At 43.9% G+C, this 13,843-nt stretch overlaps 1 protein-coding gene across 1 annotated transcript in view; it reads left to right on the top strand.

Annotated features, from left to right (window-relative positions):
• LOC144123119 (alcohol dehydrogenase [acceptor]-like) overlaps window positions 1-13,843 on the top strand; it is a 67,878-nt gene that overhangs the window by 50,937 nt on the left and 3,098 nt on the right. Inside the window, exons 7-10 of the mRNA XM_077656021.1 lie at window positions 625-769; window positions 1,940-2,094; window positions 4,984-5,161; window positions 11,019-11,238. Of these exons, the coding sequence (XP_077512147.1) occupies window positions 625-769; window positions 1,940-2,094; window positions 4,984-5,161; window positions 11,019-11,238 (698 nt within the window). The remainder of the gene's footprint in view (window positions 1-624; window positions 770-1,939; window positions 2,095-4,983; window positions 5,162-11,018; window positions 11,239-13,843) is intronic.

The raw sequence follows: 13,843 nt of genomic DNA, 5'->3' as shown, positions 1-13,843 counted from the left end.
GGGCCGAGAAAAAGCGCTTCCGATGTCTAGTCAGAACATTTGAGTCCTACTTCTTTTAGGTACGTCTCAAATTCCTCTATTGCTCTTTGGAGGGTACTTTCGATGTGCGCATCACTGCCTCTGGTAACCGAGAGGGTAATTTCGTCCACGTATATTGCGTCTTAGAGTGATCCTATACCTACCACTATCTCCGGCAGGCCAATCATTGCAATATCGAAGAGTGTTGGTGATAGAATGTAGAAATTTGTTTCGCAAATTAATAGCCATTTTGCCGTAACCTAGCTCTTGATATAAAAATGTCTATGTCCTGCACTATGCTTTCGTAAAATCGCGCTAAAGCGCTGCAGAAGCCGTCATCACTATCCAATAGAGTCACATGGTATTTCTGAAACTTTTTTCTAGATGATCTTGAGTTACTGAGCGCAAGTTAGAAAGCCCTCATCGTTTCACACATGCAGACGCGCGCGAAATTAATGGTGCTGTCATTTTACAATAGGCACGCGACCGTTATGGCTACCGAAGATGCTTTCTGCTGATTTTCATCGTATTCTTCTTGCTCTAAACATCGGCCGACAATATGAAAAAAAAATTTTGCGCCAATCTTGCGCTTGCGTCATTTTCCAGATAGATGTCATCGCCGATCTTCCAGTCGGCGAAAAGTTGTTCGATCATGTTACCGTAAACGGAATAGCGGCAACGACCGAAGAGAATATCGAGCTCAACTATTATGATCCATCGACAATTCCTGAGTATGCTCTTAGCAGGACAGGTAGGTACCAAGATTTTAGTAAAATTGATCAAGAATACGTAGTATAACTGAGAGCCAGCCTCTGCGTTTTGCACATTTACGTTAAGCAAGCTGCCGTTTCTAGCCGAGTGCGCTATCTTAGCTCACGGTCTAGTATTAAGAATGGGGCGAACAAGCACGAGCTGTCGGAGCAGCGTTTGCAGTCGGATATGTGAAGTGAAAAAAATTTGATGGAACACTTTAGGTCCGCTTTGCGGGTGTGACGGGATAGCATTGGATGTAATGCTCTATATAACATTGGTAGATCCCTGGGAATCTATATGCCACTCGTGACACCGTGGCGCAGAGGTTAAGCGATGCACCACTGCCCGGAGATTAGAGACGCTGCCCCCGTTGAGGCTTATGCGATGCATGGTGCTCTTCCCGTGCAGCCTCTGGCGACCAATTATTAATTTAACTGCCATGCGTCTCGCTCGTCAGTTTACAATAACGCCGACGACGATGCCGGATTTTCTGCGCTAGCTTCTTAAGTCTATCACGTTAACTTGCGAAGCAGGTTTTCTAAAGAATATCTAATAGCCGAAGAAACTTGGAATGTTCAGTGGAGCCACTAGAGCGCTTCGGCTATCTACAAAACACCGCGGAAAACTGATTACAGATGCGGCGCCTCTCTTGCAGGCATGCATGCAAGTGAAATTCGCAGACTTGACATCCCGTTAGCCTACGCTTTATTATCAGACGTCATTGAAAAACGGCAATTCTGAGGCAGTGTTTTCAATGTGCCTAAAGGATAGCAAATCTGATTGAATAATACTGCTAACATAGAGATCCTTCTCGCGGCCTGACGTTCTTGAGAGGTTTTGGCACGTGAAGCTACACCAGATATGAGTAATCGTAGTTACACGTTGCCGGTGAAGTAGCTGGCTGAAGCGGAGTTGTGGCCGTGTAGGAAGTGCTTCTGTATTCTGTCAACTAATACTCTTTTCAAAAATGGATCGTCGATATGGCACACTCTAAGCATTTATGCCCGGGAGGTTAGAGGAGGCTGTTGTCGAGGCCCTCCAAAAAGGCACGCAGATGCTTTCGAAAATGTCTTCACGGTCGCTGACTGAGAGATACCGCTGCAACGCACCAATAAAGGACTCTCTAAAGCAGTGTGCGACGTAACACGAGCTTTTTCTCTTCTTTCAGGTCCTTTGACTCACGCCTATGGTGTCGAAGGCGTGGCGTTCCTCAGCACACCGGGCTCTGATCCCACACTTCCGGATATTCAGTTCCTTTTCGTCACGCTCAATCCGACTACCATTGAAGCGGGGTACGTTGCTGGTCTAATTGGTATTTCGCAGGTGAGTTTTCAAGCCTGGTTGCGCCAGAAAAATTTTGGCGCGGTGTTCACGCAGACTGACTTGAGTTTCAGCCTCAGTTGTGCGTGTGAGAGGCACGTGACGAGACTGTCTTGATTAGTGGGTCACATAACGCTTTAAAATAGGTTGTGAAGACATAATAGAATGTATCATAATAACGGCGCGAGATGCTTTGTATATGATGACGCAATTCCATGATAGCGACGGCCAAGAGCTCTCGGGAGTGGGGCGGGGAGTACGGCGCTAAGGCCGCCAGTTTACGGACCTGCTGTCGTGATGTCATTTCATACGAAGAATGAGATCTCCGTGGAACAGGCCTTGGAAAACAGCCGCTGCAGAAGAAAAGATGGAAGACTTTCAACCGGACTGACAAAACGGTCACACTAGAACAGGACTGCAATCAGCTCTTTTGGAGTAATGCGAAAGCATTTGCGTTTGAACGTCAGTAACTTTTTTGCAAGCAATCGTTGTCACGTGACACCTATCACGTGGCCTTTGGGTGACGTCAGCAACTTTCTTTGCAAGTCATTGTTGTCACGTGGCACTTGTCACGTGACCCTTGGACGCCGTCAACAACTTTTTTTCGCAAGCCGTCGTTGTCTACCTTCAGTACTCATCCCAAACACACAACCGTCATACACACAACAATGCGTTCACTTCGTGCCCCTCTAACACGCTTGAACTAACCATCCTTAGCGGCCTGTCGTCTCCCCCAGCGCACATTTCGGACAGACGGTGCACAAGCTGAAAGACACGAAGACAGTGTCTATCAAGCGGACTGGTTCCCGTTATTGATGTCTTGTCTTTTTCTTGCAACCTTTATAGTTCAGTTATGTTAAGACGTGCGTTTGAGCTCTGTGGTGTTTTGTTTTCATTTAACTTGTTCGGCTATTGGCTGATTATTTTGTAAATATGCATACAGCTCTTTACTGGATATAAAAGTGAGAAATAAATACCATACTGAAAAAAAGACTGTGGCATATGCTTGGCGTGAACACCTGTCCCGCAGAGGGCTTGGGTTTGAACCTCAATGCCGACAAGCTTATTTTTTCGAATGAGGCCACGTGAGTGGTACCACTTCCTGCGTACGCATTTTGCGGACAGCTTCTGTGACAAGTTCTTCGCATGGGGCTTTCGAATTTATTAGATTCCGAGACCCTTTGCTAGGCTCTAAAAATGCAGCAGACGAATAATAATACCTGGCACGGGGCCGCGAAGCACAAGTTTCGCCAAATAGCCGAAACCTCAGGGGACCGGTCACTCCTCTCAATTTAACCAAGTATCCTCACTATGCACCACTCGCTTGCCGCAAGCTGTAGATCCGCGGCGTTCGTTGCAGACAAGTGAATGCCCCCAAGAACTGTCGCCTGCATGTTGACACACACTTCTACAGCTTGGCGCCTCTGAACACCATGCCGCTGTGTTGAGCTGACCACAGTACCCTGAAGCGAGTTTCTAGAAGTGATCAAGTAATTACAGTACTTTATCTCTCTCACAATACTAATACATTACACTATCTTACAGAAGTAGAAAACCCAAAATCCCATATTCTGAGCAGCCTGTTCCATGAAACATCAGGTTATTCTCAGCTGTGTTCCGAGACCTGTCGTGTTCAGCTGCTGCTTTGCGAATATGAATCCTTTGGAGGTCGTCCATCACATATCATTGGCAGGTGGTTTTTGGCCATGGAATTTGAGTCCCATAAACACATAACTTTATCACATTCAAATTTATAGTTGCGTTGAAAATGCAACCAAAGATTACAATCTAATGTAATAGCTGTGAGCAACACTTCGGATTTTGCGTCACGCACCGTTTCCACGTCTTTCGCTCGCACTCTCAAGAGAGGTTCCACACACAGAGTAGCTTAGAGGGCCCAAGACAGCTCCCCCTTCCCTGCAGAGAAATCCGCGTGTAACATCGGGGTCTCTAATTCTTTGCGAGACATCAGCCGTCTGAGAAGGACATGTTGTCGGGTTGGTTGGTGAAGTACTTCTCACATGGTAAAGTTACATGAAAAGAAGGGTTCAGGACATACGCTCGTCCTGTGCCCTGTCTCGTGTGTGTCTTCTATTCGCGCAACCTTATTATGTCAGAAGCTATCTCAGGCCGAGCTTAAGCCTTTTGCTTAGCGAAAATGATTGATTTTGAAGCAAGGATATTTATGCTGCATTTAAAACGTGCGTTGTATTCAAGAATACACTAAGCTTTGTATTATAAAGGTTCCTGAAATTTCTTGCCCTGTATTCGAAATGTATCCGTAATATTTGCTGAAAATTCTCCACTTAAAGCATGCTTCGCGTACGTTTAAAATAGAGGACAAAATATACATGCGGTTTTATCATGTTGCCCATGCAATAAAAGTACTCTTTTGTAGATATGAAATTAATTCGTCCACACTATACTTCATTTCGAACAAATGGTAGTCCTTGTAAACATATCATAAGTCAAAAAACATGTGATAAAAGTATCTTTTAGTGTTCCTGAAATGCACTAAGTGGGCGAGAGTTGTATTTTAGACATATTTCTGAGAGTACTAAAGTATAACTCCCCCCATATTAAGCAGGCATTCATATTGAAAGTTAGGTAAAGAGAGAAAATAACGTACTATTAAAATAAAATTATTAAAGCATGCTTGAAACTCCTTTCTAGCACAGCATTTTTACCTTAAGCGTTAGGACAGGCATCGCACAAAAATTAAATTATTTACTCCGAGCTCAGGTCGCAAGATTGAATGCATCTAGAAACCATGTGACACTAGGCCTTATACTTCTGACTCGTATGTGATACACTGTTCATTGCAAATAAAGTGCAGTTTGAATTAGAATATTTGAGCCACTTTCACAAACACGTGTACAACACATGTTTCAGATTTATGACACCTACTACAAGCCAAAACGTGGACAAAATGTCCTAATGATCGTGCCAGTGCTTTTACATCCAAGTTCGTCGGGCTACATTCGGCTAAAGAGCACGGATGCTGAAGAATACCCCATCATTCAGCCCCAATTTTTCTCAGAAAGCAGTGATGTGGACACTATGGTTGACGGTATGTACATTAACGTATATTGCTTACGACATTTTTGTCAAGAAACTTTTTTTGTCTTCTGCTACTTAATTTTTCTACATCGTTTCCATTTAGGTCAGTTTTGTAAGGCACAAATAAGCCAAAGCCTCGCCTGATCCCGCGCACATTACAATGCACATTTGTATCTTACCGAATATTTAAAAAAAAACGCATCAAGGCTGCAGCCTAAATGGCCTTGAAATTCAGAGAGCAGTCACTGTGCTCCAACGTAGTAAGCACTTCAGGTAGCGTGAAACGATACGGGCGCTCTGAGCAGCCTACCAAGCCTACCAAGTTGGTAGATATGTATAAACCAGGGGCCGTATTCCGAGTTTGTGTCATAATAAAAAGCGTCATAATCTGCCCCAGCGGCCACACCTGATTGGCCGAAACGCCGGAAGGGGATGCAGGTTCGGTTGCGACTGTGAGCTGTGGCAGGGTGTCACTGCGTTGCGGTTGCAGCAGTGAAACTTCCAGCGTCGCTATTGCACTTTGCCAAACCGACAGACGAAAAATTCAGTCATAAGTTTAGTTCCGTATCGGATTCCACTTTAAAGGGATAATATAAAAGGTGCTTTATTTGCCCATTTGACTCAACAAATACAAGCAATAGTTCAAATACTTTTATGCAGCCTAAATCCCGGAGGTGTACTTAAACAGAAAACATTGTACGTAACTACGCATGGTTTTGCAGTGACAGAAGGCGGCCGCTACAGCCGTAGTACGCCAGTGGTAAATAAAAACCAGCTATCTTGTTCGTACATAACGGCGTTTTACATTTATCTGGAGGGTAAAAGGGAACAGAGAGGAAAATTTGTAGGCATGCACTCACTCGCTGCACATTGCGCGCTCCGTGTCGTGCTGAACCAAGACGCTCTGACGACTTGCCGTCTGCAACATCGCTGAACGTAAGTTGGTGCTTTGATCGGACTGTTGTGTAGACGGTAATTTACGTTTTTCAGTATTTTTATGCCGGCACTGCAAAATCTGAGGGATGCCACTGTTAGTTCTTTAATTTTTACGCAGTAAATAAATTAAATGGATGCGCTAAAAATAATTTGCTGTGTTTCTCTTCATATTTACATTGGGAGGCTTCTCAGACGAAGTTTTCATGGTTTCGCCATGGTGCGAAGCGCACGCATGGACACACTGACGCCAGAAAACTAACTTGCAGGCTAACTCGCGAGCTCAATGCAGAGCCACACCACAGCGGCTATCGAGAACCTAAGGGACGGCAAAAAATTACCTTTGGCATGTAAAAAGCGTCGGTGTAGTATCCCGTCGCTGCCGACTACTATTCGTGCACATGAGCGGTTTCATGCTGCCAGGCACTACAAACGGTCATGATGCAGGGCGCTTCAAGAGATAATAGAGAGTTAAGGAACAGGAAATGGAAGTTTGTACACCGTAAACGCACGCACTTTGCCGGACTTTATTGTTTATGTTGCAATATTCAACGTTCGCAGACGAGATAACTTCGGTGATAGTGGTGCCATTTTGTTTGAATGAAGAGAACAATTTCTGCAAAAAACCGGTGCTCGTTAGACCTAAGGGCTACCGATGCGTCCAACGAAATAAAGAACAGACCATATTCATCATCCATCCAATTTGTTATAGGCAAGATAAGACGAAGCGAAAGCTCCGTAAACATTGAGTAAGCTGAGATTTGGGCGAGTTGGTAGGCATTCATGGTGGGTAAACAGCGCAACAAAGGCGGAACAAAGGCATGACAAGCACTTCGTACACAGTTTATACCGAATTCACGCTCCGTAAAACGCAGAAACATCGACGAGTTCACTTCGCAGTGGGAGGCTCTGCATCAAAGCGCGCCGGCATGTTCGCTGTCGTTGAACATCTGCTGTTATGTGTTTGACGTCAGCGTCCGGTTTCTTCGACACTTTTCTGCTGCATCCGAACCAACACACCCGCTTCCGCCGTTTCAAACAATCCGGTATGGCCGCTTCAGCAGAATATGACGCCTTTTATTATGACACAAACTCGGAATAGGGACCAGATTATCTTGGTACTTTTATTTAAACGCGCAAGCTGTCTTGCAAGTGTTTAATTAAACATACGTCATAAAATATTGTAGCACTTTTATGTAGGTCCAGAGGCCCATAGAAGAGAGCATAAAGAAAGCTTTAAGGGAATAACGTTTATTTTACGGCCGCCCGACTTTGTGTACATTCACGGGACCACCAAGGATTGAAATTTGGATTTGGATTAACGCTGCCAGGCCGACCGTTTGCCCGGGTCTGACGAGGATTGTCAGCGGGCATGGAATCAGATGGTTCGGCCTTATTAGCAGTCACACGTCATATTCATCGATATTTTTTATGGTTTTCATAAACTCCCGCTCAAGCGACTAACAAGAACACTTGGTGGTCTAAAGTGGACTGCCCGTAGCCAGTCGACTTTCATGCGCCAAATTATTTCCCTTAACTCGAGAAAAACTTTAAATTTCACTGGGTGTTAGGCACGGAGTTGTTTTGCTTTCATATGGGCCGTTGAAATTAGTTGGAACGTTTTCTTCAATATATGGCAGCACATCTTCATAATAAACACCAATGACATAAATGTCAGTTTTTTTATCATAGGGTGAACAAAATTGAAAGATACATTTTTAGCAGTAAATGACGGTTTATAATTTATTAAAGTAAGAACGTGTACAGAATCAACAGTTTAGCACAACTTTTGCATTGTATGGAAAATACTACGGTTGTGCGTTCCTTGTGCGGTAGGCAGTTCATTACGTTTTATGAACGGCGAGTTCCTTGAAATAACGAATATTTTTGCTTGTGAAGATCTGATGAGATGAGACGAGCACCAATCTTTAAATGCTAGCTGATGAGAACGCGTTATTTGTGTCAAAGGTTGACCTGTGTATATTAGTTTGACTGGTAGCAGCTACAGCACCCTTGATACCAGGCGATATCTTGGCACGAAAAAAGAAGAGACACTCAGACAGCAGTCATTGTATGTTTTTTGGCAAGATAAAACACGAAGGTTATAAGAGCCCGGAACTACCAAACTGTTTCGCGCAAATCTTCTCAGAATGAGCGTTCCATCACATACTCTCTTGAAAAATAACAACAATAATGAAAAACCTCCTGTTTGGTCCTGCTTTGCTTAGATTAACAGACCGATTAATCCAATTTCTCTGGGGGCAGAATACAACTGCCTTCAATTTAGAAACACATTTATAATATGGACAGAAAGTTAGGCAGGCTCTAATACTTTATTTTCCTCTGGATTCGTGCTGAGAAAAAAAAATGTGCCCGAACTTTTGTCTCCAGCATATATTACGAATTTGACAGCTGAAATGCGCTTTCTATGTCGTTTATGCAAATTTTGAACAATAATCGCCATAGGACGCTGCCAAGATGGGCATCGTTTTATAGTAAGTGAAAATAGATGTGGAAACGGTTACTTGTAATTGCTGTTGAGTTAGAATGTGACCCTACAAATTCCTAAAAAAGGAATGTTCAAGATTTGATGTGAGAGTAGCTTAACGAACATCCTAACCTGTAGTATCTGCGTTCGAAATAGTCGAAATTAATTTAATTTTGGATTAATTATGCTACCTTAGTTTCATGATGACTAGAAAATCAGAATTCCGCGACATTACTGTTCTACTTAGTGAAGAAACTGTTCATTCATTTTTGGAGCAGTTCCTAGATGCCTTTAAAGAGGAGGAGTAGAATATATAACAGCCTGGATTACCATATTTTAAAGACATCGTTAAGGGCCCCTCCCACAGCAAATCCGGCGTCCGGTGTCGGCGTTGTGAGCGAAAAATCAGGAGCATTACTCTGGCAGGTGGTGAGAAACCTAGGAGGCAGGTGGGGCCACTTAGGTAACGTGACCTTGCGGCGTCATCCCAACGTATTCACCGTGGCAGCTAGCAGTTAAATCAATAATCGGTCGCATGGGAAATGCAACCTGGTTTGCACAAGGCCCACCGCTCGGAGCCCCTGCCATCTCAGGATCTTGACGCACCGCTTAACCACTGCGCGAGGAGGGGTATGAGGAATCACAAGGATCTATGGATGTTAAGTACAGAATGACCTTCGGCAGATATGGGAATTAACCCATTACGCTCTCGTGGCATGGTCTTAGGGCAGAGCTTGAATAAATTTCCTTGAGCTTGAGCTTGTGTAAATTTGCTTGAGCTTGAGCCTTCAGTTTTTTTCTGTGCACTCCTTTGAATATAACTAAAACTATTGCTATTTGCCGGATGCGCCAGAAATCGAAGACGTAAGGTATGAAACATATTCCAGCAAATGCGGTATACGAAAACGCCTTGGTTAATCAATGAAGATCACAAATTCTATTTTCTTTTTTATATTTGACCTCTTTTGTACGTTTAAACAATCGCAATTCTTTTTATATCAAGAATTTCTACCTAGAAAATAGCCAGCGTCGCCATGAGGCAGCCATACTTTTTGCTGCTCCTTAGCATAATGTCTTGATCGTTTAAACTTTTTATTCTTGTTACTTTGCTCAAATTTTCTGTTCAGTTGAATTGCTGGGGCACTTCAGACTTTGTTGCAAGAATCGACCCATTTTGAAGGAAGTCGAAAGGCTACTTTCGTTCCTCTGCTGATTGTTTTGTCAGCCCAGAAGGTTTCATAACAGGTGTTAAAATTGCGTTTAGGTAGATTATCTCACCTATTTCCATCTACTTCTAATCTCTTTACCACCTTGACAACTTTACCATCACAGGCGGAAATTTGTGTACTTTGCCTTCTGCACTAAACAGCTTCAGTTTTGTTATGAGACTGGGAGCATCCAGGCCGGATTTTTTCGCATAGGTCCGACAGTTAAACTTAGATACTCATTTGACTCGGGTTTGCACCATTATTGTCGAAGTTGTTTTTCAATGCATAAAACTCCAATTTCTATTTCCAGCCGAGAAATTGGAGTTTTGTTTTTTTTCTTGCGTGCCCGACTTTCCATGTCAGCAGTCTTTTTCCTAAGAGGCGTTATGTATTTGAGCCCTGATTCCAGAGAATTTAACCTTGTCTTGGTATTTAGATGAAAAGAACTAGAGTGAATTATTGACAGCTTCAGTTTTTTTTCCCGTCGTGCTAGTTCCTCCTGCTTCGATTTAATTTGTTCAGGTGAAGAAGCACAGCATTGAATGTTGACAGAACATCCTTCAATACCATTAAGCCGAGTCTAGCGACCGGCCATCAGTCAGAGAACTAGGGTTCCTTGGCCATGACTCAACCGAGATTTGTAATAGGTGAAAGTGGGGCGTAACCATACCAGCTCTTTGATTTTTACATTTTTTGATAATCAAAAAATTTAATTTCAATTGTTTATATTGTGGCATGCTCTTCTAATCTCTGTGCCACCGAAGCATGTCTCAACGTGGTATAAGCTGTAACCTTCAAAGCACACAGTGAGACGCAGTTGCCTTTATACACTAAGGGCATTCAGTTGACATAACTGGTGAACCGCTATGCGCTTCGGCGTGGAAAAACAAACAGACACCTGAGAGCACCAGATAATCACGTTTTTTTTTGCACCATGGCCAAAATGGACAAAATCCAAGACGAAGATGAAAAAAATATGACCCTAAGAAACGGTGTGCTTAAATGCGGGTTTTAGCAATGTCATAGCGGTTAGCCGTTCACAGATGATACTATTACCACAAGGGACTGACGCCTGCGTTACGATCGTGTCCACTCTTCAAGAATCGGCGGCAAGTGATCATGACTGGAGTTCTTCACATAGAATTTTCCACCACCATCACGGCAAAAGCAGCTCAAGTCTCATTTATGTTTGGTTTCGGTCGTCGCGTGATGTCCTCTAAACATGGCCACCCTTTCAGGCGCCAAGATCGCCCTGAAGACCTTACGAACCGAAGCGATGAAGAGGGCTAACGCAACCGTGTGGGACATACCCTTGCCGGCGTGCGAATCCTCTGGTCCTCTGTGGAGTGACTCCTACCTGCGATGCTTTGTGCGGCAGACATCGATGAGTGGGTGGCACCCGTGCTGCACTGCTCCCATGGGGACGCACCCGCAAGCCGTGCTCGACGCCAGACTCAGGTGAGTATGGCCGCACAAGCGTGCTGTTGGATCCCTTCTTCGGGGGTCAGTAAAAACAAAATACTACTTATTTTATACCCATTTCTTTTAGTCGAGGGGCTTGCAAAGAAATCCGATAGATGCGAGCGCCGAAGCTACAGCCTCCAAATTATTTTAGCGAGTGATGCAGAAACATTAGTAGAAATCAGCGTAATAAAAATGAGGCGCAACATTATGAGATTACCACGCGTCTAAAGAAGCGTAAAGAGGTTGGAAGCGTTCTACCGTGTTCAAAGCGTTGTATAAAACTTGTGCCGGACTGTGTCCGAGAGAACGATGAGGTAAATAAACAATTCAGTGATGTGCGATTGAGATTCGTTTCGTCATCTAGTCGCTGCTATTGCTGATATATGCTTTGAAAATTCTCGAAAGAAGACAGCTCGTTTCTCGGGCATTTTCAAGAGCATCTCTCATTGTGCTTTGTGCGCAAGGCTTAACTTGCGATGTGCAAGCGTTCAGCACCATTTAAATGACAAACTCTTTGACAAACTCTTAAGGGAGCGTAATCGCAGTAAGTGAACTAAAAAAACATTAGTCGAATATCATAGTTTTTAAAACCGACCGATAAAGATTGACTTTCAATACATATTTCATGGAGATCAAACGCCAGGTTTTAGGTCATTATTAACATATAAGTGACGCTACGGTGGAGCGATTGCCAGCAGAATAAGCAAGTCTGATCCCACCTGTAGCATATATATACAACAACTCAACTCAACAAACGCCAACGCCGATCATTTGCCAAAAACAGGCTGCTGGTTGAGCATATTGTCCGTGGCATCCGTCGGCATCGAGACTTGAGTAATTATTTCAAACCTCAAGAAATTTCTAGGCTTTCGCATTCTATAACCCGAGAGTCTTAAAGCGGGCATGATGTGCGTCCGTGCTAGTGAAAAAGGGTGTTCGGGTCGTTGGGAGAGCCGTCTATGAATAACAAGGTTGCGCTAATAATCTATCCACGCCTATACGCCCTTGTCCCAAACTAAGCGTCATTTCTTGTCCGGGGAACAGTCCCGTAAACGGACTGAGTAATAGAGAACGAAATAATACAAGTGGTAGCGTGGAGCTAATATTCTTTTGTTCATGTGCAAAAATCTGTGGAGCGTGCGATAAAGAACAAGAGCAACAAAAAAAACGAACCTATGCTACATTAATCGCTAGAGACACATTTGCCTCTATTTTGTGTCTGCGCCTTCCCAGTTGCTCTCTCTTGTCTATCTCTCCACTCTTGCTTTAGCTTTATTTCTATCTTCACAACGCAGCTCAGGTGTTCACTCCGAGTGAGACGGTTGTCACGCATTTCCTTACAACTGCTTTCTTCTCCTCAGGCCCCTCTTTCGTACGAGAGCTGTCTGTTCTTCTTTGCATGTACAAATGTATCTGCATGTAGTTAACATCCTGCGGCACCTTGCTTTCGCTCCTAAAGTTCCTGCTCATGGATTTAAAGATCTTTGCGTCCCAAAGCAGTTATTTCTGTCTTTGAGGTTCACTGTAGCGGAGGGTACCGGAATAATTTAGAACACCCACAGTTAACTTTTAAGCAGAGAAACAACATTAGTTTATCATTTTGGCATTTCGCCCTCAACAATATATATATCCGTCGTGGTTTGATTCCCTTGGCAGTCTATTATTCAGCACTGTTTGCATTTAGGTATGCACCAAATAGCCCCCTTTAACATCATGACTTTTGTTCGCGAGATAATTACACCGAGTTTGATGCGGCTCTCGTTAGTACGACCGGGGGTGGGATGCATTATCAAGGCATTCGCGGACTGGTATCAGTTTAACTCATTGTTTATGATCGCCATTCCCTGGAAATGACTGCGTGTACTGATGTGGCGAACGTTTTCGTGCAGAAATGCATTTTGCACATTACTTATCTTCTTCTCTGCGTGATCTCCGGACTTTCTGCGTTCGCCCATCCCTTTTGCGCATTAAAACCAATTTCCCGAGCGTGCAAAATGAACACACAGTCTTTAAATGCTCTTACCTCAAGATTATAACAAGTCGCCAGCTCTAGGTGCAATGTGAAATGGTTAAAAAAATGTGGACGACACGGGTAACGGTACAGCGATTGTGGTTACCCGCTGTAGCCGAGTTTTAATTCATGTTAAGCGTATGGCTCCCAGGTACTGTGCGATGCCAGTGCAGGTAAACAAACCCCAGGTGGATGAATTTTATAAGGAGACCTCTTCTACAGCATCCATCATAGCCAATGCATCTCTTTGGAACGCTAAACTCCGTAATATGCCTTACCAATGAGTATTTTATTGTCTGCGAAATGTACGGGCCGCGAGAAATTGATCTCCTCGGGAAGCGCGGCTGTGGGCAGCCGTCTCAAGCGCGTGCTCCCCGGGCAGTCTTCTAATGCTGCGCAGACTGCGAATTGCTTGTGCCTGATGACGTTAGCCCTGAAGTCGCCGACAAGGACGCTTGACGTAAAACGATTAAAACCTACCATCTAGGACGAAATGCTGAATACGCATATGCAAAATCTGCGTTGCTTAGATTTAAAAAGACGTTAAAGATGATAGCAAGAACGGTTAAGCGCTTAACCGCTTTATTT

The sequence above is a fragment of the Amblyomma americanum genome, chromosome 3, assembly GCF_052857255.1.
Source record: "Amblyomma americanum isolate KBUSLIRL-KWMA chromosome 3, ASM5285725v1, whole genome shotgun sequence".
Taxonomy (NCBI): domain Eukaryota; kingdom Metazoa; phylum Arthropoda; class Arachnida; order Ixodida; family Ixodidae; genus Amblyomma; species Amblyomma americanum.
This window is presented reverse-complemented; position numbering and strand designations above follow the sequence as displayed.